Source organism: Notolabrus celidotus, chromosome 20, assembly GCF_009762535.1.
Source record: "Notolabrus celidotus isolate fNotCel1 chromosome 20, fNotCel1.pri, whole genome shotgun sequence".
Classification (NCBI taxonomy): Eukaryota; Metazoa; Chordata; class Actinopteri; order Labriformes; family Labridae; genus Notolabrus; species Notolabrus celidotus.
The window spans coordinates 10231852-10255167 of NC_048291.1; the positions used below are offsets into that span (position 1 = coordinate 10231852).

The 23316-nt window shown below is 40.8% G+C and overlaps 1 protein-coding gene across 2 annotated transcripts in view; it reads right to left on the minus strand.

The window, feature by feature from the left end:
- The window catches only part of pitpnc1a (phosphatidylinositol transfer protein cytoplasmic 1a), a 60898-nt gene that overhangs the window by 24385 nt on the left and 13197 nt on the right, over positions 1-23316 (minus strand). The window contains exon 1 of one of the 2 annotated variants that reach the window (XM_034710608.1): positions 742-840. The exons of the other annotated variant lie outside the window; for it this stretch is intronic. Within the exon in view, the coding sequence (XP_034566499.1) occupies positions 742-792 (51 nt within the window). The 5' untranslated portion in view covers positions 793-840. Of the gene's footprint in view, positions 1-741; positions 841-23316 lie in introns of those variants that run through there. 2 annotated transcript variants of the gene reach the window in all.

Here is a 23316-nt window from a genome sequence, read left to right on the forward strand (position 1 = left end):
TTGATTCTAATTGGTCAAAACCCCTTGACAACTCCATGATGATGGTTATTATCTTTAACTGACATGATCACTACCAGAAGCAAACTGATCACACATCAGGTCAAATCAATCCACGAAAAAGGGTTCCGGCACATTTTGCTTCTAAACATTTTCATACATTATACAAATGAAACACATTTGATATTTTGGAGTAATTTTTGAGGAGTAACGTATAGTTCTAAAGGAAAAATGAATGAGAAAAGAAAAGAAAAGTCAGAGAGAAAGTCACCCTCTCTATTACAAAGATTTATAAAACTATTTCCATCTATTCACCCAGATTTGAGGATTCAGGTTTATACCAATTTCACCAGGTAGTAATCTTTTTTAACATCTTATTTGTCTCAGTCCACCAATTTACAAGATCTTCACATCGTGAGGGATTATTTTTTAGACCAAAATGTGTCTCAAGTTAGTTTTTCTTGAACATCTACTGGGGTTAGTGCATCCTAATATTTCACATATAACCAAAAGGGGATTTTAATAGGTAACAATGTGCATTGAAACTTTTTTTTTCAGTAATAGCACACCGGAAATAGATAATTGAGATTGTGGAACAACTTCTGAAAACTTTGGTAGAGCTCCAGAGGACTTCTGACAAAGCTACTTCAAACCGCAACAACGTGCTCTTGTTCAAAGTCCAATGACCGATTTAACAGTTTACTGAAATAGCAGTGATAAAAATACACACAGAAAGGAAAATACCAGGATTACGGCTCTCACTGCACACTCTTGACACCTGGGGAAAGCCCACATAGCAAAGGAAAGCTGGGGGCTTAGGATCTGTCTGCAGCGTAGTGTCAGAGGCCTCATGTTAGACCAGAACCAAAGCAGCACAACAATAGTAACAGCAGCAGGAGCAGGAGCGAATGAGGTGACTCTATCCCACGGCCCCTTGTGACAAATCCATCAACACACACATCATTCACTCATCGCTGACTGACCCACTTGGCTGATTGACAATGTCACTTTCGGTCGCCCTGACAGGCTGGACAGGGGCGTCACACGGAAACTATTTTCCATACGTTTGGAAAACCACATTCGTTGGAGTGAGAGTGCTCCAAGAGGGAGATTTCTGACAGCTTGTTGTCCTATTTCCAGGACTGGGGAAATCGATCTGGCCCTGATGGTGACTTTTGCCACCATGCAAGAATGCCAAGGGTTCACACAGGACTCAACTGCTACACACACACACAAACACACACACACACACACACACACACAGAGCTCCACTAAGGATAGCTGTGTTAAGCTAACGGAAAAAGCCCTGCCTGGGATCCTCACTTGTAACTCCGCCTACAGTAAGGAAAGAATGAAGAGGAGGAGTGTGAAAGTGTAATGGGAAAAAGCAGCCAGTGTATAACATCTTCTATGACAATGGCACATTTTTCCATCAGCGGACCATGTGGTAAAAGAAAGGCATTGAGACAAAGTATTCCCAGCAGGAATGTCAGCGGTGGAGTGTTTCTGACTGAGCAGCTGTTGGAGTCTTGAATAATTTTTTCCGCTGCCATGGCGCAGTCATTACCAGGAACGATAGAAGAGGAACCTGTGTTTAGTCACATACTGGAAGAGTAGGGTTGCAAAATTCTGGGAATTTTAAAAGTTGGAAACTTTACTGTTCTCCGTTACTGTTAAACAGTCTGATGGCAGAGGGCACAAAGGAATGCCTGAAGTGTTCAGTCTTGGATATAGTATAGTTAGTTGGGGAAAATATATTTTAGCATCATCCTGACTAAAACAACCAGATTTCATGCAAGTACAGTTGAATATCTATGCTATCCCTCAATCACATGCACATGGCACACTGCTTACTGCAGGGCTATTGAGATCACGCCCACTACATGCACTGTGCATTCCTCCATCACATGCACAGATGATTTCTGGAATCCTGCAGAGGATAGGCTTGAGAAGCTTGAGAGAAGATACTTTTTTATTTGCATGTTGAATGGGACTTTTTTGGAGGGAGAGGGGCTCTTTTCATTTAACATTTTGAATGGGACTTTGTTGGGATTGCATTTTTGTTCATTTTTGAATGGATTGGGTTAGGGGGAAGAGTAATATTCAACTCAACATTCAAGTTTTTGTTCTTCAATGAAAGAATTTATTGTTCAATAAAATATTTAACACTTGATAAAGTTCTACTTACAAATACATCTATTTTAATTGTATTATTTTGGATGGATGTCTGCTTATAACAAAACAAATATTTATGCTTTGATATGATACCTTTCCATTAAGTTACCCTCAATTCCCAGTTAATTCCTATAAATTCCCATAATTCCGATGGAAAGTTTCCCTAGGGAAGAGTGCAGACGTCAGAAGAACAATGGCAGTCAATTGGCTTAGTCAACAGTTCTGTATTTTAAATAGTGTGGATAGATTCAAAGATTCTGGTTTCCACTCCTTTTTCTCTCAATGGGCTAATTACCAAGATTTTATAAAAATAAAAAATTCAAATTCCTTGTATGTGACAAAGTTGCTGTCAGAAGTCCCACCCATTCTTGATTTTGATTGGTCAGTGAGATAGAAGTTACAATGATGAGGGGAGCATAGTTCCTAAAGTAGACCCATTTTCAACTGAGAGCATATTGACATAGAACAGCTGACCCAGCAGGCGCTTTTGGTGCTGAAAATGTCCACCTGCATTGGTTATGTGTGAAAAAATGGCGCTTCTAGTAGACACAGGCCCATAGTTATCAACCATGTTGCTTTCGCTTGAATGTTGCCTGTTTTTCTCACCAAAACAGCATTTGCGAACCGAAAGACATTTCATCACAAGTAGAGGTCCCAACCTAGAGTGTGATGTCAGAGCTAAATGGCAACCATGTACGATAAACATGGTAATCACTTGATACTGTTTGTTTGCTTCTTGTATTTAATTACAGCTCAGAAGAGTTGTTTATTTTGTATTTCAAGTTATGCTCTTATAATACATAACAGTTATTAACGAAGTGACTCAGAATGAGACATCATGACATTTAAAGACAAAAGAAATGGAGGATGTTAATGCACAAATCAGCATTTACACATCCAGAGATTCATGTTTTATGATGATCAAGCTGAACAGCATAAATCTCCCTGTTATATGAAAAGTATCACAGCAGAGTACCCACTCGAGGGACCTCTGCGCATCTCTCTGATGGCAAGCAGCATTATTGTACCAACATTAAGCCCCATCTTTGTGTTGACCCCTGGCTCATTCAGGGTTCAGACACATTGTGTAAACATGCCAGCTGTTGTGATGCTCTTCCTACCTGCCTTTGTGTTCAGCCAGTCTGCCGTCTACCCGAGAGCTGGGTTTGATGAATGAGGGACTGTTTTCATTATCGTCTTCATAAATCCTGCTTTAATGACTACTGGAGGTAGAAGTGGCTCCTGCTCAGAGCAGAGTGGCCCTGAAAATCTCTGATCATTTATTTTTATCCCTGAAGAATGAAGATCCCATGGCTGCAGTAAAGATATAGCTGTAGTGTAGTTTTTCCTCTTCTGCACTTATCGTTTCATTTATCGGCCTTCTTCCACTCTTAATTTCCCTCTTTGCTACCATCTTGATTTCTTTTATGCTCTACCATGCTCTAGGTTTCTCCCTAATTTCCAATTTGAGTAAACTCAACCTCTACCGTTCCATGTCCAAACTATAAAACTGGCTCATGGCTCTTTACACATCTCAGTGAATAACCTGAAATTGACAAATAGCAGAGAATCATTGCACTTGTAGAGCATTTATGTTATTACAGGAGTTTTGAGGGTTAGATTGACAAGGCAGGGTGACCCCAGAAAAATAATGCAATCAAGAAACATCTTGATTTTGACTCCTCTATGTCTTTAATATAGCAACAAATGCACAGAGGCTAAGCTGCAACCTCCGGCCATGAGAATTGAAGCCAATGCGGATGTCTTAAAAACTGCAGTTTCTTGAGTGTCCGCTTGAGGCTGGCTCCAGAAGTACCGAAAACCACATACACACCCATTGAAAAAAGAGACTCTTTACAGCAGAAATACACACGTTTACAGCCTGGTACAAAAGACTAGTGTAGTCTGGATAGCTCATTCCTTGATAAGCACACACTGTACAGGGGGTTGAATTTTGTCATAACGCTGCATTTTGAAGGTATTACGATTACAAGTTTTCCATAATAAGATACACAGCTGACTTGATTGACAGGTGGAAACACTGTAGCTGTTGGCTAGGAGTCTTAAAGCCCGCCTCTTTACCTCACACTAGCTTGACAGACGTTAGGTTGCGTTCAGCATACCCAATATGGCTCCCAACAACGAATGGCTTTAAAACAGTGCTTCAGAAACAGACGGGTGATGTCACGGATACTACATCCATTATTTATAGTCTCTGATAGAGGCCCAACTAAAACTTTGACCAAACTGCAGAAATACAAAACCTTTATAGTGTTAATGCACAGGTTCAAATCAACAGAAAAAAATAATCCCTTCACCCTCCCCTGACCTTATATGTCCAACTATTACAGTTTCTCCTGGCGTTTTAAGCACCCAAAACACATGATGTACGACGTGGCGCTTGCCTCCTTTCCTGGGTGTTACCTGAAGCTCACGTGTCTATTTCGCCGAAGAGTAACATCAAATTAATGGGAAGTCACAAGTCTCTCCGGTGCTAAAGGAAAATATTAGTAAAAAGAAGGCGACTTCTAAAAGGGCGTTAATATTGGATACGAGCATGGTGATCCAGACATGCAGAGGTTCTTTTGTGTGACACATTGTAGTAGTTTTTTCAATAAATGTAGACTGTGAAAATCAGCATGATCCTCTTGTATCTTTTATTAACTGTAGAAATGTGGAAAGTAACACGAATGGAGTGCCGCCTGCAAGCTAGTTCAGGCAGGCAATTTGAGCTACACTGATTCACACTGACAGGTCATCCTCTCTCTCTGCTGACCAAACATGCTCTCATTTGGCAGTCTACTTCAGCTGCAAGATGTCCTGTCTCTGCTTCTGCCCTGCCAGTGCTGCTGCTGCCCTGCTCCAGTGTTACGTGCAAACTTTAAACCCCACCTCCTCCCAAGCACCCGCCAGTAGGCTCAAATTGGCATTTAGTCCAATCTTATTACTCTTTAATTTCTGCATATGAAGTTAATCTGCAAGGAGTAATGAGCTTGGAGCCTCGATGCCAAATGACACAAATACTGTTCTGCAGCATGAATAAACTTTGAGCTTAACAAGTGAACAAGGAGACTATCAGCACGTGTCTCCCCCCTACAAACTACTGGTTTATAGTATGTCACGAAAGTTGCTGTGCACTGTAGAGAGACCCATCAGGAAAGCTTACAGACATGCAGACTCATGAAAAAGGCACTTAATGGGAATTAAAGTCTGAGTGCTCTTAAACACCTCAAGACTGAAAAGAAAGGACAGCTCTGAGCCTTCATCCACATGGCAGGAAAGTGTCTGAAAGTCCTCATGGATACGAGTGTGTGGATTAGGATTGGGCCATGGAAAGTTGAATTAAAAGGGAAATACATTGGAAGAGCAGAACACTTTTCTTCTTAAAAATCAACTTAATATAAAGACAGCCTGGGTTTACTGCCAATTCGTTTTTGGTGGAGAATTAGAAAGAGATGGACACAACTGTTATAACTGTCAAACATGAAGCTTCTGAATACTTTTTCTTTTGCCTGGCAAGACACAAAATACAAGAATGGGACGTAAAAGTTGCAAGCTTCAATTGCTTCCATGGTATATAGTATTTGGTTTATTTAATACATTATTGGAGAGAAAAGTGTGCTGCAACTGCACCAAACTAAAAAAGGTATGAACGTAAACTACTGGAAATTGGTGAATTTACGTTTTATGTCTTAATTTTGTTAGAAAAAAAAAAGTCTTACCTGATTCCTTTTTTTAGTTAGGAATAGAGAGTTAGGGATGACATGCATTTAATTGTGAAACCTGCGACCTCTGCGACGAGGGCTATAGCCTCTGTGCAGTGTGCGCTTAGACCGCAAGGCCAACGGCGCCCCGTCTTACCTGGTTATGAGCCATTTCAACAGGTTAGTGTTATCTGTGAACACAGTCAGGGGCGTGTCCAGAACTTTTTGACCGGGGTGGCCCAACTGAGGCTCTCACATAGGCAGGGGTGGCCAGTGCATTTACAAATAAATAACATATACCCTTTCTGTCTTCACAACCTACTTAAGTATTAAACAGTTGTTATGTTCCTTTTGACTTTAAAAAAAAACATGACAAAATGGCATAAGTCTTCTAAGCTTAATTCTTTAAGAAATGTTTTTTCAAAGTCACATTTGAGGGCACTAATAAAGAAATCTACTGTCAGCCTTTTAACTCATCCCAAATTAAAGATTTTAACAGAAACCCCACCTCTGACAAGGCAAATAACCAATCATAGTTTGGGATTTTGGGGTGGCCCCTGGGGTGGCCAATTGGATTTTAAGGGGTGCCAGTGCCACCCTTGGTCACCCCTCTGGACAAGCCACTGAACACAGTCAAGCGAGCTGTTTCCTCCTATGTGCAGTCTTTATGCTAAGCTAACCCATTCTTTAGATCTACTGAATTGATAGATGCAAGATTTGCTTTGCTTTATTCTCAACTAAAGCTCGAACAATGTTCTTGAAGAATTTGAGGGAGTGTTATAGGTAGGCTCAGGCCGAAATATACAGTAGAGGCTAACTACATATCAGACTAAAAATAAACAACCCCCTGAAAGAGTCCGAGTAGCCCCCCTTGCAGACCAGAGAAGCATACCTCTTCCTTTACTCTCCGTCAGACAGCAAATTGGCTTATTTCTGTTGTCTTGACCCAAGGAAATTGTGAGTAATTTGTCCACTAAATACAAAACCACAACAATGATCTGAATGAAAACAAAGACAACAAGAACATTTCAAAGCCCTCAAGAAACATGCTGGTTGTTCTGACACTCTAATTCAAAGATGAAAGCAGAGAGTCTGTGCTGTGATCAAACTCTGTCTCTTTCTGCCGCTCTGCCTCTCTGTTCGCACACACCAGCAGGTGGTGCGGAGCTGTGCTCATTGTGCTGCAGCCAAAGAGTGTGTTAGTGTGAGTGTAAGATAAGAAATCCTGACAGCATGCACACATACTTCCGCACATAAGTCAATTCAGGGGGCACGATGCTAACATGTAATTAAAATTCAACCACAGACAATAATTATTGCTGTGAGCGCTTTGCATTCTTGGATGAATGACTGATCTCCTGTTGAGATAAATAGCTGGTTTGTTTTGGTGTCCATTGTGAGACTGTGTTTGCGTGTGAGTGTGTGTGAGAATGAGAGAGTCAGATCTGTATCTGTGCCTATCTGTGCAGGCAGATCACCGATAATGTGACTCAGCACACAAAGAGGATCAATAGTTTCACCGTATTGTGACGATTATTGGCTCACTTTATTCTGTTAAACCTGCTGTTCAGTTATGATAACAGGAAGAATGCAAATGTGTATTTCATTGTTATTTAGAGTTAAGTAATTGTTTCCTGTACAGCTTTTATCACTAATCTTCACCGCATGTATGATTTGTTTATGTTACTTGTGCTTATGTTACTTGTGCTTTTGAGTGATTACCACCTCCTGATTACCTTTCCTACCCTCATTGTTTACACCCGTGCCTGGTGTGTCTTATATATGCCTCATTACGCTCACCTTCATAAAGTATTTGGCTTGTGGAAAAGGAAACAAAGTTACCATGTGCTCATGGAGGTAATGTGGTAAACTCTAGGTAGAAGCCAGGTGCTCTTAAAGAAAGATGCAAAACTTGTCAAACAGGGGGAAGCCACGGGGGCTGTCTTCAGGCACGCTAGCTTGAGTCAAGGAAGGGTTTAAAAAGCCTGTAATTGTTTAGGAAAAAAGCTGCATTTCGACCAAGAGTTACAGGGTCTTTTAACCCCCAGAACGATTTTACCCTGAACTAAAAGGTTCCTGTGCCCCCATTGTTGTCTGCATTTCGACCGCAGGCTGAAGTCTCGGGTAGATTGTGCAAATCAGGCCAGTGACTTATGGAGAAAAAAATCGAAAATTGAAATCTTAATAAAAAACTAAACTAGTATGCATTCCCAGGAACTCCCTCTGCGTTTCAACAACTGTGTTAACTCCAAAAAGACAGTTCAACCGAAAGTCCCAGGAACTTTGAAAAGTACTACCCCCAAAGCAGGGGTTTTTCATAGAGGAGATTATCTACCCCCTGAACTAAATTTAGACCCTGGTTCCTCCTGTCGAAACGCACGTGGTTCAGGGGTAAAGTCCCAAGTTCTGGGGTAAAGTTCCTGCGGTGGAAAAACGCCCATAACGTTTAAAAATAGTGATCAGGAAAAAAAGAAACGCCAACAGGTTTCGACCCTCATGGAGTCTTCATCAGGGCGTGAACACCATGCCCTGATGAAGACTCCGGGTCGCAGAATGATTTTACATGACGTTCTCATTTAACCTCTGGCATTGCTCATGTTAGTGAAAGTGAATAACCGTTGTCATAGGGTTCTCAAGGGGTTTTGACCAATCAGAATAAAGCTTCTTACACAGACGAAAGATCAGTAAGAGAGCGGGTTATAAATGTATATAAATTATATGTCCCGTGCTAAAATGTGTGATTTATTTTGAGTCAACTAAAGTGTATTAAACACAAGGACCTTGCTCCCTCTTACAACTCACCATCATCTTTTATAAGCCTGACTCTTGGTTGAATCCATTCATATTTTCTTTATCTTATCTGCCCATATGGTGGGTGAATTATAGTAACATGAGAGGGCACAGAGATAAAAACACCCTGCCTCTCAGCAGATGCACACAAACAATGACCAAAGGAGAATTTCCACAATAGAAAGAGAGCCTTATTTATTTTCCCTAAAACTGTTTGATGTGTTATGAAAGATATTTATGCTTTAAATGGATAATAGTGCAGCAGCAACAATCTCTGTCTCCATAAAAACAACTAGCACCCTTTACAAACCATACAAAAAAACATGGACGAATAATGCTGTGGACATTGCATGATCTTGCCATCAGCAGCTGCAAATTCATCTGCAACAAACTGACTCAAAGTCTCAAAAAACAAAAAACATGTTCCGCAGCTCTGCACTGTGCCTTGAGGCAGTGTGAGCGAGAAACCTCAATTTACTCCCCTCATCTCTCACACCTGATGAAACTAACAGCATCATGATAAACACAGACCTGCCGAACATCATACATCACAGAACTCCATTAAAAACACAACCAGGAGGCCCCGTGGTCAAACTATGCTCCAGGCCGAGCTCTGTCAGGTGTGGGAGTCTAACATAAGACCTGTGCTGTATAGAAATGTGTAAAAAGAAAGGGAACACAAACCTAAGACAGAATTATTTTAATACATTATATTGGACATTATTGCCACAATGTTGCTTTTGCACAACTTATATGAGTTACAGAGAAAGAAAGAAGAAAAAATAGAAGAGCAGAAAAGTGACTCATGTGCATCAGAGGGAGCAAAATGTGTTCCGGGAAAACATTGCAGCAGACTGCACATGGAGAAAACATTGGATTGTATTGGAGAAATTGTATCTGAAGCCTGAGGTTTTCATAGTGGTCCACATGTGTGAACATGAAACAGAATTTTTGATCTCAACTTTATCTTGACTTTTTCTGCCAGCCCCCTATCAGAATTACCAAAGGAAGTCAGGGTGAGATGATGTGAGAACACAGCTGGAGTTATTTGGGAAAATTCACTGTGAGCGAGCCGCCATATATAATTATGTTTATATCATGCAACTGGTGGGAACCCAGAAGAGGGACATCTCACAGGATGATAAAAAAAAAACATCTGAGGAGGTGAAGGAGAATTGATATAAATGCAAAACCAGACATCATATAGGTCTCTGTCTCTGTAAACATTACACTGTGGCTTCAGCTGCCTGCTTTTTCATTTCATATCTGTCCTCCTGAGACCCGCCACCACCCCTCTTGTCCGGCAGGGGAGACTTCACTTTGTGAGAGATAGCTGTAGGAAATAAACTTTATAAAGTGTCTAGGAAATCTCAGGAGATCAATGGTGAACAAGGCTTTAGAGTTTGACATGGACTGTATATTTGAAGGTTTGATAAGGTCAAAGACAGTCATGATAAAGGAGTATCAGGTGTTTTGTCAAATATAATGAAAAAGAATCCTGGAGTAAGTGATTCAGAAGAGCTCACTGCCTGACCTCATGAACCTGCTTCATTTGAGACCAGATAACAGAGTGGAAAGGCTGAAGGGCTGGTTGAAGCAGAGAGGATCGGAACTGCTTCAGCTCCACATCAAGTGATTTAAAAATACTTTTGTAAGAAAAATCTCCTCTTTTTCAAAAACTAAACTGTCAACACAATAACACAACACACCTTGACTTTGTGGCTACAGTATTGATGGCTAGAATGTTTGAATTAAAGAACATCAAATTCCAGAGAACACGAGGAGCATGTATAGTGGGTCCAAAACAGGAGACCTGAATGAGGGCAGAAATGTAAACGTAAATATTCCTTCAGAAGTCCCATTCAACTAATCTAACGCAACCTTCAATGGAAATGTTAAATTTGATATGATTTATTACAATTGAGCAAATTAGTGTTTTAACTTGATTGTTATTGTTATGCTCAGTTCAACCTGAATTCCTCCCTCAAGTACGCCGATAAGTAACCATTGCCACAGAGGCGTTACCATTAATCTGAGGGCCTATTTTTTTAGCTATATAAATACTTTAATTTTTTTTAATTATTGAAATCACCTTTGAATCAATGCTTTGGGTCTGCTTGTTTATATCTTCAGTAGGTAAACAGAAGGTAAGCAGGATAATGTATAGTGAGCAGGTGGTTGTGCAGGGCGCAGGTGGAACATGTTCACTACACAAGCAAAAATAAGCAGTGTATTTTGTAGAGAAGTTTATATATGTTGTTTCCAGTCATCTTTGTTCTGAGAATCTTCTGTTTGCATGTTGACAGAAATGTAGGGCTGATTAAAATATTATTTTTGGAAACAGTAGTCTGATTCATGGCCTGTTGGTCACTTCAGATCACTAAAATTCAAATCAATGATGATGATGAGAAGCAAGTATCAAAGGATGTTAAGTGGTTAGCTTTGATGTCTTTGAAGTATTCTATTAAATACTAACACATTGTTAATATCACCAGGTGAATTTCATCAAGATAAGCAGCGAGTCGGAGAGAGAGAGGAGCACACACATACACACACACACAAACACACACATGCTCTCATGTTCTTGAACTTGAGGACAGATTCCCAGAATCTCTCCCTCCTTTCGTCTAACCTTCACGACTTCACGTTAAAGCAGTTCTTCCCTCCAAACGGATGGTGAGTGTCACTTTAACTTGCCTCAGTTTGCAGGAATCCTTCCAGTTTCAGCTCTAAAACTGTGACTTTTCATCACAAGGACACGCATCCCACAGTGCTGTTTCAGCACAAACGTAGGCCTGCTGAGTGAACATGAATGACTGCATTTGCTGGGTTTGTGCTGAATCAGCACAACGTGAAGGTGGGTGTGAGCTCCCTGTAATGGTTTGATAAATTTATATGCCAGAGCAGTGTTGGTCACACAAGCTTTGTGGGAGGAAGCTGAGGATGACAGCTGGCTTATGGAGGCAATATCTTATGGTTGCACAACAGTAGTGTAAGCCGTGCCACACAAGTAGACTATAGCCTTATAGCCTAAAGCCTAATTTGATGGCTTCAGTTAGTGCAGCAGCTCAGAGCAATGGAGCTTGAAAGGTCTGGAGCAAGATAACCCAGAGTCGGTGCTTTTCTCCAGGATAAGATGGTTTAGATACTTCCACAGAGGCTCGAAGAACGCCGCCTGCATTATGAATTGTGTTTGCCTGTTCTGTCAACTCAACCTAACCTGAAAGGTATTTTCTATCTGGAAACTCTGCATATTTGAACATGTGGAAAGAACTCATTGGCTTTCAGAAAAGGCATTCTTTTCAATGTAGTAAACTGCAAAAAAATGTGTTAACGGGCAGTGCTTGAAATCTGCCAGACTCCTTTCATTTTTATATTACGATGTGTGATGAGCAGAGGTGGGAACGGTAAATATTTCTTATTAATACATTGCTTCAAATCTACAAAGGCTGTATGCTTTTGCTCAAATTGTCTCCAAGCTATCTTTCCATGTAAGGGCAGGGTTTCCTCTCAGGTGAACAACCTCAGCTGCATTCTCCTAATGATGTGAATTCAAGGTCTTTTATAGCGTTAAAGATCATTTGGCTCTGCAGGAACCAGCTTTTTTGGCTCCTAAATGCCACTTCATAGGACCAGTATATCCTTCAACTACAAGAGCCAGGTTATTCATGACCAATCACTAGATGCTTCCTGCCTCAGAATAGACGCTGGCTGTTTCCAAAACCACCTACTATACTAGTAGTACGTACTGATTTGGCCAAAATGCAGTATGTAGTATTCTGGAAAAGTCTCCCTCCATACTGTTTCCCACAATGCACACGCTCATTCCGCTTTTTCTTTTTTCTTCTTTTTTGACGGGGGGGCACTCAGTGTTTCAGTGCTGTGAAAATTATTAAATTCAAAATAAACCACTTCTTAACTTTTTTAAATCATTAATGAATGCTAAAGAAGCTTTTTCGCCATCAGCTTGGCCGTCTACTTTCGCTTTCCGAAACTGAAATTCAAGCAACACTTGGCTCAGCATACTGCATTACAGATCCAACAGAACAGTCAGACTAGATACTACCTTCAAACACAGTATACAGTATGCTGTACGTACTGCATACTACAATTCTAGGTAGTATGTAGCAGGCGGTTTCGAAAACAGCCACCGTCTGCTGCCACAATGCTGCGTTCCTGGAGTGAAGTCAGGTATAGCGTGAAAATAACATCATTAAAGAAAACCGAATGAATTTATCTATTTTTAATTATTATTATTCTATTTTTTTCGCCCTTTTTACCTTTATTTTATAGGTCAGCTGAAGAGAGACAGGAAATATGGGGCGTAGAGAACAGGGGAAGACATGCAGGAAATGGTCGACGGGCCAGGAATCGAACCGGCGACTAAGGATGGGTACCTTTTACATTTGAACCGATACGGTACCGATACCCGGTACCTGGGAATCGGTACCGGGACTCAACGGTACCAATTTTCGGTACTTTTGTGTTTTTTTGTGGTCATAAATATTAATTTTAAAAAATATCTCAAATTTGTTTAATTTAACATATTTATTTAATTTAACATGAAATGAACAGAAACAGGATTATATAGGTGATTAGATATTTTCGCTGACACGTGCTCGTGGCGTCTAATTGCTCTTTCAGGAGTTTATCAATGAACACACGTGAACGCCTGGGGGCGGGAAAAAGTCAGTCTCTTTATAAGAACAGGACACACAACTTACTTTTTGGGCATTCACGCACACAGGAACGGTTATAAACAGGGCAGGTTGTCAGAGGGAGAGGGTCAGTCTCAACCATAGACTGTATAAAATAAACTTAATCCTTCTGCAGCTCTGCCTGCGGTGAGTGCATCAGCTGCAGGCTCCGTTTGGCGCGCTCCCGCGCAGGTGCAGAGGGCAGAGAGCATAGACGTCCACCCGATTAGTCTCTGACTTATTACAGGGGGAAAGTATGGAAAAATAGCCTCCTCTTCCACTCCCTCACAGTCACGGGGATGCGTTTAGGTACCGAAACATGGTACCGTTTGATTTTACATGAGTCGGTACTCGGTAGTACCGACGGAATTCGGTCGGTACCTATAAAAGTATCGAATTCGGTACCCATCCCTACCGGCGACCCCTGAGACAAGGACTGTAGCCTCTGTGCGTGGAGCGCTTAGACCGCTAGGCCACCAGCGCCCAAAAGAAAACCAAGTTTAATGCAAGTAAAAAATGGATAATTGTTTTTCATACTAATATCCAAGTTTTAAATTAATTTTAAAAAGTAAGGTCCATAATTAACGATGAATGGATTAAACAATGTGTACCCAGCCCTGGCGATCAGGTTGTCCCTAGCATAGACATAATAAAGAGTAGACGCCGCATCGGCCGCTACTACCTATTGGTGCTGACGAGCCGTGGGGCCGCCATCTTGGTCCGGTCACCCGCTCCACTCAGTGTAATCTGTTTGGCAGGCGCAATTAAGCAGCATTTCAGCGCATTTTATCAATCATAACTCGCTGAATACTAAACTCATTTTCATGCAGGGTTTTTTTTCTGCAAACGTCATATAAGTAGGTATGATACAGGACACATGGTTCGGCATATTTTAATATTCATAGTGGGCTTAACAGTAATAAAAACATATTCTGAGTGTGATGTATGTGATGTATGATAGGTATTTTGCGTCTCTGCTGCTTCAGTTGATATTTACAGGTAGGATCATGGGTAGGATGACCGGACCAAGATGGGGGCCGTATTTCTTGCGCCCCAGCAGCCAATGCAGCGTCTACTCCTTATATGACTAGGGTCCCTAGGGTCCCTTGACCAATCAGAATCAAGTGTTTAACACAGCCAGGTGGTAATTAAGGAAGCCAGAAACAGTTGTAGTAAAGCCTTTAATGTAGTTTGTTTTTCTTTAGGATGGCACTAAAGGAAGGCTGGAGTTGAAAATGAAAATCTATGTTGCTGATACTTTAATCCCTACCCAAAAAACGAACCAACTAGCTGCATATAATGCAAAATCTGTAGGTTAAAGATGACATTTTTGAAATCTAGTTTTCATTTTAAGAGTAGAACTACCCACTGGTTCCGGCTTTAGCTATATGCAGGGCAAAAGAAGTGGATTGCATAACCCGCAATGCAATCTCCAGAACCCATCAGATATTGCCTGAAAACTATGTAGCTCTTCCTATATTTCTATAAATAGGCATCTGCTGTAAGTCCTCTCCCCGTTCCAACTCGGTTCTTGCATGTCAAAGTTCTCTCCCCAATGTTAACCGTAATAAGCACATGGAAAAGGGAAGTCTCAGCTTGGATGTCCTTTACCACTCATGTGAATAACGTACTGCTCCATTGCAAGCCAGGAAAAGTTAGCCATTAACCCCTGAGGATAAAGCATCATCAGATGTCAGTGCACATTTTTGGAGATTGGTGTATCATAATATCCTCTTGCATTTCATGATGTCTGGTCTGATGTGTAACAGTCTATCCTTTGTTTTGATTTCAAGGGGGGTTTTAATGGTTAAATTCATTTCCCAGGCACTTCACAAAATGTGATGTTTAAACAATACAATGAATGAAGCTGAGATAACAGCAGCGTTATTACACACAGGCAGATCTCCTTAAAACAACTTGCAGGGAGCCATCGAGTCACATTATATAACCGGAGTCAAAGACATGGAGTGGTATAACTTATTACTGCTGAGTGCTGCAGGTGGGAGAGATCATCCCCTCTTTCCCTATCTTACTCCCCAGCTGTCTTCTCATCCTGCTTCTCTGCAGTGTGTGAGGTCACTGAACCAAGTATTGCATAACATCAGGATCAGTCACTACGGCTCACTACAATTTGCATCATTTTCACTCCCCGGGTGGCCTCCTGACAAGACGTGTTTATATGCATGCATGAGACAGGAGGGAGAAAAAAGGGAAGGATGAAAGGTGGAGTTTGAGAGGAGTGGATTTTAGTGGAGCATCAGACAAGGGCAGAGATTATGAGTGCCAAGCTATAGGAGAACGGTGTTCAGAAAAATGACAGGCTGCTGAGCCTTTACATAAAAGGACTTGATTGAAGACTGCTGTCTTCTTCTTGCCCTCCCTCCTTCTCCTTGAACCATTTTTTTCATACATGTGACTTTCTCCTTCAACCTTTCATCCACTGGCGGTCTTGTACTCGGCTCCACAGCCCTTTCTCTCACTGTCTCATTTTCCTCACCTCTCTCTGCCTCTCCCTCCATGTGCAGGTTTCGGAGCATCATTACGCCGGCTTTTCTTCTGATCCTACAGTGACGGAAAGGAGTGCACGACTCCGTATATCAAACCCTGCAATAATAACTGAACAATATAATAAACCTAGGCTTGCAGTAACACCAGAACATAATAAGGTTGCCTTCCAGACTTATTGCCTACAGGGAAATGTTGCACAAGAGAGTATATTTAAGCGTCTGTTCATAAGCAATTGAATTTAGTTCTGATGATTTGCTTTTACACCTGTGTCCTTGTTTTACTCCGTCTCGCTGCAGTAAGTGTTGTGCATGTTTAAGCATTCATATGCATAAAGAGATAAAGAACAGATAATGCTTTCAGAGTAAACAAACTCTGTTATAGGATGATTATGACTGTTGTTTATATTTTAATCCATCCTGGTGGCTTGGCTGTCAAATTGATCTACATCTGTCTAACTGATCATCATCTTTTTGTGGTCGTATAAATTTCTGCAACTGTTGGATTGATAGCCTTCAGTTAACAGCTCAGTTCTGATTGTAAGTTGTATAAAATTGCCTGAATTTAAGTGTTTTAGTTTGGTCTTACGGTTGAAATGGTTAAAGCACCCCATGTACAGAAGCCATAGTCCTTAAAGCGGGCAGTCTGGTTTCAAATCTAACCTGGTCTGTTGCTCTCTCTTCCATAGTTTTCTAATCTGTCCACTGACCTTTCCTCTCAACAAAGGCATCAAAGCTCCACAACAAACTTAAAAATCTATAAACGTATCAGTGTTGTAAAAGCACCCATTTGCAATCAACATGAGGTTAACATTTTAGATTTGGCTGTGAGAATTTGGTACAGACAGTCATGAGTCTCGGCTTAAAAACTTGAGAGATCTTCTGATTTTTTTCATTGTGTTGTACGTGTTGGGATGAACATTTCAGAACTGTTGCATGCACTGCAATCCAATTTGGGAACACTAGTCATGTCCCCAAAGCAAATATTGTAATTACTTGACCTTTCAGATTATTGTCATGATGTACAATAATCTCACATGCGGGGTTCCCCAGGGGTCAATTCTTGGTCCATTATTATTTTCCATAAACATGTTTCCTCTGCGTCAAATCATTCGGAATCATATCATCAACTTTCATTTCTATGCAGACGACACGCAATCATATGTCCCACTAACCGGTAGCCACAGCGGTGAACTTGCAAATATTATGGCCTGTCTCTCTGACATCAAAAGCTGAATGTCTCTTAACTGTCTCCAGCTTAATAATTCCAAATCTGAAGTCCTCTTATTCGGCCCCCCCAATCTGACCTCAACCATAGAAAAGAACCTTGGCCACTGGTCCACAAACATGAAACACTGTCCATAATCTGGGGGTCTTTTTAGATTCAGAGCTCCACTTAGCATACTGATGATAGCATTTGAGCCTACTGTGACTACAAACAAACTCAAAAAGCCGCTAGCATAGTTTACTTAATATTAAAAGGTGTAGGTAGTGTTCTCCTGATGAGTACAGGCTAAAATATTACATCATTTGCTGTGCAATAAGACCCAGACATCACAGAGACAGATTTAAAGGTTACTCACTCACTGTGAACTGCTATGAAAAGACAGAACAGTCTGAAAGATAAACAAGCAAAGATTGATTCATAATTTCAGCGACTGTAGCTGCCAAATGAATTTGGTTCATGGTCAAATTGTGGTGTCGACCAAAACAGTTTATTCATACTATTTAACAACAGCTGGGATGTTCAGGTGACAGCAACAGGGTAAACATTTTGTGAGTCAACTTGCATATCAAACGACCCAATTTAATCAAGAACAGTTGTTCTCAGACTCTGACCTGCTAAAGCTTAAATCAAAGTGAGTAAAAAGCTGGAATATGGAGACATCAATCAGTCCATCAGTGGGAAAGCAAAGCACTCCACTGGATGCTGAGGCGAGATTTACTTCAGCTGCAAAGCTGATTTATGATTTGGGGTTTGCATGAAACATAATTTGGATGCATGGGCTCCACAGACAGTATAACGTGAGTGGATGTGGTCAGTGATGTCAACCAAAGGCTTGTGAACTGCTCTTTTTCTAAATCAGTTCTTAACCTCTATTTTTGAAAAGCACCTTGCCTTCATTGAAAAGCAGGTGACTTTTTTTCACCCCCCTTCACTCAGTAGAAAAACTCAATTTCCTCTTCGTCACATAAGCCTTATTTCCTCTCTGCTTCACTCTGAAATTTTGGGCACAACTTGAATTTCAGGTTCTTTGGGGAAAACCATATCATTTATTATGCATAGAGAGAGCACAGTGCACTTCTGACAGAACAGGCTGAGACAGAGGGAGATAGGAGACTCTTGCATGAGAAGGGATAACGAACGAGAGAGAGAGAAGTAATGACCACAACTGTTATCTTGGGCCCTGCATGCAATATCAGCCTCATAGTCCGCTTCCTACCATATTATTTTTTTCACTGCCTTGTTAGAGCCCACTGTTCACTTAGAAAGATTCATATCCACAATGTTAAAAATCATGGAAGGTTGGCCTTATGAAAAACATAAATAAAGATGTGTTTCATTTGCTCGTATGTCAGGAAAAAGCTCCGGCTTTTGCAATCATAACCCAGAGTCTAACATAAAAACCTGCAGGAGTGGAAGTAATAAGAGCAAGGAGCGCTGTAAGAGAGCTGACTTTATTGTGTAAGGCATCAAAGTGGAAAAAACATAAAGACAGAAAGTGTATTGCAAATTTAAAGTTTTTCTTTTCTTGAGGGAAAAGAGCGAGGCATGAGCTCATAAAGATTCAAATAAAATGAATATGTATAGAGCTGTGAGATCTGAACTGGATAAGCAGCATTGTGAACAATAGTGCATTCTGCATGTGTAGTTTTTATTATATGATGTCACATTTAAGGGTCATCAACAGCCAAATCCAGCATCATCCAAATATGCTGACAATTTAGGAAAATGTAGCCATTGGAACCACGAAATAATACACGATTTCCCCTGGTTATCAACAATGCAGAGGTGTAGATTCAACACAGTTCACAAACCCCCACCTCTATACATACTGTATTCCAACCCTAACATCACTGAACTTTAACTGGTGGAACAAATATATATTAAGAGACAATTGAAAAACAATTTCAAAGAGGAAAAGTGTCGATAAAAGACTTACAACAGCTTTTCATAAACTTAAGAGTGCTAACCTTGAAACTCAAATTAAACCTCACCCTGATGTAGTCAATGTGTGGGGAAAAAAATCAATTGCAGTATTTCATAGCCAGAACAACATTTTTTGAAGGTTGCCTTGGTATAAGCAGTGCAAACGCACAATCCATATAATCATGGAATTTATTAAGCAACAAAAAAAGTAGAAATAGTAACTTGGAAACTTTAGAGGATTTCCTTGGTCTACCTGCAATACATGTATAGCCCATTGGGGTGCCTTTTTCGGGAGTAACTGGCCCCTTTTACATTGCATGTTTAAGATGGGTCTGTCGCACCTCTCTTACACGTTGTCCACTTCTTAAAATACAGACAGGTGTAATGATGGGGGACGCCATTCAGCAGCTGAGCTCGTGTTATGAAAAGTGTTAAAAACTGTAGTTCATTGAGCATCCTCTAGAGGCTGACTGCAGAAACATCGGAAACCACATACACACCAATTCAAAAAAGATGATCTTTGCAGCAATAATAAACATGTTTACAGCCTGGTTCAAAAAACGGCTTGGGTCTGAATAGCTAATTTTTCTATCGGCACACTGTGCGGGGGGTGAATTTTTTTGAAGGCAACAGTTCAGAAGATATTTAGATTACGAGTTTGCCATTTAAGGACCCGACTGACTTGACTGACAGGCGGGAACACTGAAGCTGTTGGTTGAGTTCAGTGTTTCCAATATGGCTTCCACTGACAATTGGCTTCAAAACAGATGGGTGACGTCACGGATACTACATCCATTTATTATACAGTCCATGGACAGGACAGAATGACACTTCTGTGTGTGTGTGCATGTGTGCGTGTGTGTGTGTGTGTGTGTGATCTTCTAAGAGTGAGCATGTGAGGTTCTTGTTGTGATTTTCAACATTGTCTCTCCTGCAACACAGTAATGCAATGCAAAAACACACACCAGGACACCAATATTACACCACTTGGGGATGAAAAGCAAAAGTACAAAGGCACAATGACACTGGAGCTTCATTCTGGTGCTGTAGTGGAATCTCATTAAGAAAAAGGCTGCTGATTTCCACAGTGGAAGTGATCCAAATGACTTCATATGTTGGGTTTAGGGGTGGGAATCGAAAACAGGGTCCGACTTAGAACCGGTTTCAATTGATCAATTCCATTGGAATTGTACACCTCAAATGTTATCGATTCTTCTGAACGATTTATTTCCCACTCTGCGATGCACAACTCCTTCAACCACGAGGAAACAGGCCTCCGCGATGACTCCCAGAGGAAAAGCGATTTTCCTCTCCAAATTCAAAGTATTTCCCTCCAGGCTCCAGGGGCCACATCCGGACTCATGCAGCCAAAAATGAGGCACCAAGAGTGGGTAAAATACCTCCGCGATGACCCCCGGAGGAAAAGCGTTTTTCCTCTCCAAATTCAGTCTTTTCCTCCAGGCTCGAGGGGCCCGTCTGGACTCAAGCGGCCGAGAATGAGGTCAATCTATTGTTCAGTATGTTCAAGTTGAACATGTTCATGTTCTGTCTTGTGCAGACATAATTTGGGAAAAAAGAAAATGGTTCCTATTGGTGCGGAAGACTGTGTAGAACAACTTTTTTCCCCCAAAAAAATTGATTAGGAATTGGATTGATAAGCAGAATTGACAATGGCATTGACATTGATCAAATCTTATCAATTCCCACCGCTAGTTAGGTTGTTACAAAGTTCAGTCAGCAGGCAACTGGTCATGATCAAAGGTTTGAAGACCTTTACTTCTTGTATAAAAACGTCTTCAGTTTAAAACTTCTACTAAGCTGTAAAGCCGTTTCTGAAGAGGCAAAAAATAATCAAGAACTTCAGTCAAGTCCTTTAAACTTTGAATGAGCATGATCTGTATGACTGAAACATCAGTCATATAATATGAACATCCTCAGCTTGCTTGGGGTGAATTTTCCTGAATATTTCTCACATCAACTCGCTCCAACTTCACACAGAAATTTTACTAAAGGGCCTGCAGCTTTCACACATGCCACCCACCAGGAAGATTTCAGGAGCTTTTAGGAGTTCTGTGAACGGGTGATGAAAAGTGCTACTTTCAGATTTCACATGACGATGCCCTGAGTAATGTATTGGTTCATTTCATCTTCAGAGGGACACACCAAACGTAACACCGAAAACAATTTCATTCCCTTGCAGCACTGCGGCACCACGAGTAATATAGACAAGTTTCACACTTCCTCTACCTCATTTTGCTTGTTCACTGTGTGTGCAAGGCAGAGGTGTTATACAGACTTTTACAGGCCACTCAGCTCTATTTCCACTTTTAGTGCCACTACGGATAATGATGTTTTTAATCTGAGAAAGCATCATTAAATGTAAGGATCTCCTTTTATCCTTCCCCTCAGTGATCACAGGGATACTCTGCCAACTGTAAAGTGAAAGGAGGGAGACATTAATTCAAGGACTGTATGTACAGTAATTTAGACCTACGTCACAACAGCTGCAGTAAGATTTTACAGTACCCTCTCAAACACACACACATGTAACACCAGACTCACTCACATGATCTTCTTGGGAGTCAGCCAGCAATATTTTACAAAGTGAGCAGCGTCCATGACCTCTATGCCAACAATAGCTGTCACACACATTAAAAGGGCACACTTCTAAGGAATAGTGTAAGTCAATGAAAGGCATCCAGAAGTGGCATGTGTGCATGTGTGTGTGAATACAAACAATAGTGTGTGAATGTATGCAACCTTCACCTTCTTTGCACTGAATGTTTTTGGACACAGTATCACCACGTGTCATGTGATTAAGTACAGAACAAGAACATTAAGCTGCAAATCATTTTGAGGAGGGATAATATATAACGAGAAAACAGGACGGAAAGCAGCAAATGGTCATATAACTGCAATTAAATAGCTATTTGGAGAACATAAAATAACAGATTAGTGGAGTCTTGTTGACAAAAGCAGCAGATGCCATAAAGAGGGAGAGGAGGACTCATGCTGCCGGCCACCTGCACACATGGCACTCACTGTTGCCCAAAGCTGAGTCACAGAAACTCAGAACAGTAACACAGAAACAAATTAGAAAGTGTTTGTACAATTACACAAAGAAGTACATTCAGTGTGAAGAATAAAAACTTAATGTTTCACAAGAAAACGCTTTTTAAATTCCTCTTGAGTGGATGTTAAGAAAAGGATTTCTCACAAGGAGCTTTTTCAATTACTCTCCAGCTCTTACGTTCTGTGCACACGCTTGTCAACATGACTTAAGTCAAAGATGTTGACCTTGGAACGTGTTCTTCTCTCTATCTTATGCTCAATACATTCTTGAAACATGAGTAAGAATGGCATGTTTATGGAGGTGTACAGAATGCTAACTTCACGAGTAGGTTGTTCTTGTTTCTTATTGGTCAGAAAGACGCAAAGATACAGCAGAAGGAAAATATTAACAAGAGCTGTAAGAGTTTTTAATTGTATCATACATTCAGCTAATTCCATCCTGAAGAAAAAACAGACTTATGACCCACTTTAAATCTGTGGGCATTTGTTTCCCAAAGGGATAGGGGAATGTGCTGTTACATTTTTTTATACTGTTAAAATGTTGGATATTCATACTAAGCTTGGGCAAAGATTCAAAACAAACATATCAGTCTGTAGGCTGCTCTGACAGCCAGGTTCACACAGTGTTTTCTATCTAGGAGATTTTGTGACATCACAAAGTCATGCACGCTGTATTTGGTCATGGTGCTATAAAGAGGTCTCCCTCAAGAGCTGGCCAATCAGAAGACGGGCTTGTAGGGAGGTGGGCTTTAAAGAGAGGGTCTCTAAAGTCCTTTGTCAGAGGCTGAACTAAGGATTTCCCAACAGGGCATGTTAAAAGGAAGTTTTTTTCTATTAACACTGATGAGGAATGTTACCAAATTCTTGCTCATGTTGAATTTGTGTCTGGTCTCCGGGTTGAAGAAGCCTGAGATAATTTGTTAATTAATTGATTCACACAGAGTGAAGCAAGTATTGTCCTCTGTTTCATCTCATAAGTTTGATTGCAGGATCATTTATATACATTCGCGTTGGTTGAACACATCCCACAATTATTCATTTTCTAGATGTGCAGGTAAAACCACCACTAATCATGTGGGGGGTGCAGACAGCTCATATTTTCTCTGGATTAAGTTTACTCCTGATTCCAGATACTTGGAGCTGACCAGTGTCCAGTTTGAAGTCCTGTTAGCAAAGACAGGCTCGCTTCTTCTGATTTTTCGAAGCAATCAAAATGCTGCCACTCT